This window comes from Morone saxatilis, unplaced genomic scaffold (genome assembly GCF_004916995.1).
Source record: "Morone saxatilis isolate NCDOM2014 unplaced genomic scaffold, NCSU_SB_2.0 Contig23, whole genome shotgun sequence".
In the NCBI taxonomy this organism is placed as follows: Eukaryota; Metazoa; Chordata; class Actinopteri; family Moronidae; genus Morone; species Morone saxatilis.
Genome location: NW_023339796.1, coordinates 774,567 through 777,221, shown reverse-complemented (window position 1 = coordinate 777,221; position 2,655 = coordinate 774,567). Strand labels below are relative to the sequence as shown.

The following is a 2,655-nucleotide window of genomic DNA, read 5'->3' as shown; positions in this document are numbered from 1 at the left end:
TTATTATTAGTAAGAACCAAGATATGCTATATGTACTTGTGTCCAAGACTGACAACGTACATGGAAGCAGGCTGTCCTTAGGGGTCAGAGGCTCTAAACCTTTAATATTAGTTGTGAGGGTCACAAGGTCAAGGCCGGCTTAAGGGGTGAGAAGTCTTAGGTTTAGGAAAGGAAGGGGAAGTTAGAGATTGAAGTTGAACACCACAAATAAATAACCCAAACAAAGATCAACCAAAAGAGACAGGGGAGAAAGCAGACCCACTAGGATCAGAGCAGGGGAAGAAGAGAAAAAAAAGGGAAGAAAACTACAAAAGGACGCGCCTTCTTGGGCTTCTCCCCCAATTATAAATGAAATAAAATAACTCCAAATTTTTGACATTAGTTATATATTTTTTTGTTTAATAAATTGTATTTTTTTATTTTTGTTTTTAACTTTCAAATATTTGTTTGTTTATAAATTTGAACTCTAATGTCAATCAAACAATATTAAGAGAAGAGTTCCAACCCCTCCATTTTGGTGGTGTAATCAGTGGAACCCCATTAATGTTTTTTAGTTCCAAAACCCAGACCTGGGTATTCTTGTGGTTTTTGGACTCAGATTCCAAGCGAAAGCGTCTTTTGTGAGTCTATTCGTCTGGGTTTTGGTGGTATAAGGTACCAGTCCACCAATTCTCCCTGGTTGGTCATTGCGTGCACCTGAGCTTGTGAATGCAGACACCCTAAGGAGAAGCCTGGTCAGAAAATTCTGACCGGATAGATGTTTGGTGTCAGGTTAGGGTTTAGGGTTAATTGCATTACCTTTCCAAGCTATGGGAAGAAATGCAATTGAGAAATAGCAGTTGATGCTTTTCAATGGCTGGATTTGCCAATGCTTGGCGATATTTCACCCGCTGCTTGGCCAGGGAAAAACATGCTTGTGATGTTGGATGAAGGTGCTGTGAAAAACCGAAACGAGAATGCAGCATTAGTTTTTTTAGTTACTGGTAATGTAACAATTCTTTCTGGTGTTTTGTATGTTACACACTGTATGTGCAACTGGGTGTTGGTTGGGATGTACACTGTTGTACATTGTTTTTGTTGGGAAAATAAAAATATGTTACCGTGTATTTGGTGTGTTCTGAGTATGAAACAATATTCTCAAATATTTTACTAACACAACTTATGGTATGTAACTGTCTGTAGTAAAGTGTAACACTGAAACAAAAAAAGCCTAAAGTCATGTTATGATGAATGGAGACGAAAAGGGTTTTTTCCATTCATCATAGTGTTTTAACATTGCAGCCACATCAGTGTTCAACTGGTTCCTTATAAAATGTCTATTCATAATGTGGTTTTTGTGTGTGTCATTTTGAAAACAAAATACCATTTTGAGAAGAAATAACATTGTTTTGAATGTAAAGTTTCATTTTGCAGGAGAATTGAGGGGTTTTGCCCATTGTGTGTGTGTTTTTAGATTTGTGTGTAGAGTTCTGAGAGTAATGAGGCATGCTTTCAGAAAATGTGTGTAAACAATCAAGAAAAACTGTAAATAAGTATGATATAAACCGTGTGTAATGCGAGAAACACTGTCGTCCAGAAGCTAAAGTTTCATAAGCTTAATGTTAATTATATCAGCAGTGAATCGTTAGAGAGAACAAGCACAAAACAGCCTGACTTATCTCAATTCAACAATTTTTATTGATTTTCCATTAGTTTCGTACATTCATTTGCAGCATATGTTGAAAGTAAGAGTATTCACAGAAATATTCTATATTTTTTCTATCATCAATCATTTTTAGATGTTGTTACATGTTTAACCAAGTTTAATCAATTGAGGAACAGTAGCAGCAGCTGATAAAGAAATAGTGTAATCCCCTCAGTTTATTAAATAAAGATGTATATTTAATAACTTCTGTACAGGTATGTCAGTGGTGACGGTGGTAGCGACAGACGCTGATGATCCGACTTATGGAAACTCTGCCAGACTGATTTACAGCATCCTGCAGGGTCAGCCATACTTCTCTGTGGAGCCAAAGACAGGTGACAATGCATCTGACCACATCTGAACACACCTGACACCCAAACACTTAAAATTAGGTAACAGCTTAACTAAAGAACTTAAGTTTAGTAACCAGTTTTTCTCCAGGATAAAATGAAAACGTGTGAATAATATTTAAAGCTGTGAACTCAATGATGAATGATGTCTCCAGTTTATATAAACCTGTTTACTCCCTCTCCTCACCCCTCCTCACCCACTCTATTTGCAGCAGACATTAACCTATAAATGATCCTGAAATATGTTTATGGTTCACAGAGAGCCGTATTAACTCCTCTGCAGAGCCACAGATTAAAAGAGATCAAGAGTGTCTGTGTGTGTGTGTGTGTGTGTGTGTGTGTGGATTATTTGATTATAAACAGCTTCAGCCTCCTCTGCTCTAAATCATCCATGTATTTAACCTTAGTATCATCAGAGATCACATGATGTGTTCACTTCCTGTTGAGTCTGATTCATGGACTGATGATGAAATCACTTTATTGTGGGTTATAGAGGGCTTTATGAACCAGGACTCAAAGTCCTTGCAGCTCCTTATGAATCCAGTCTGTCCTTCAGCTATCATGAACAAGCTTTCTTGTGTCCAAGTGCTTGCTCATGGTGGGGAACTGTTGGGTCTCTGT

The 2,655-nt window shown here is 37.5% G+C and overlaps 1 protein-coding gene across 1 annotated transcript in view; it reads left to right on the top strand.

Moving 5' to 3' along the window:
* Positions 1-1,901: 1,901 nt before the first annotated feature.
* The window catches only part of LOC118334405 (cadherin-7-like), an 18,613-nt gene continuing 17,859 nt past the window's right edge, over positions 1,902-2,655 (top strand). The window contains exon 1 of the mRNA XM_035670307.1: positions 1,902-2,019. Within this exon, the coding sequence (XP_035526200.1) occupies positions 1,902-2,019 (118 nt within the window). The remainder of the gene's footprint in view (positions 2,020-2,655) is intronic.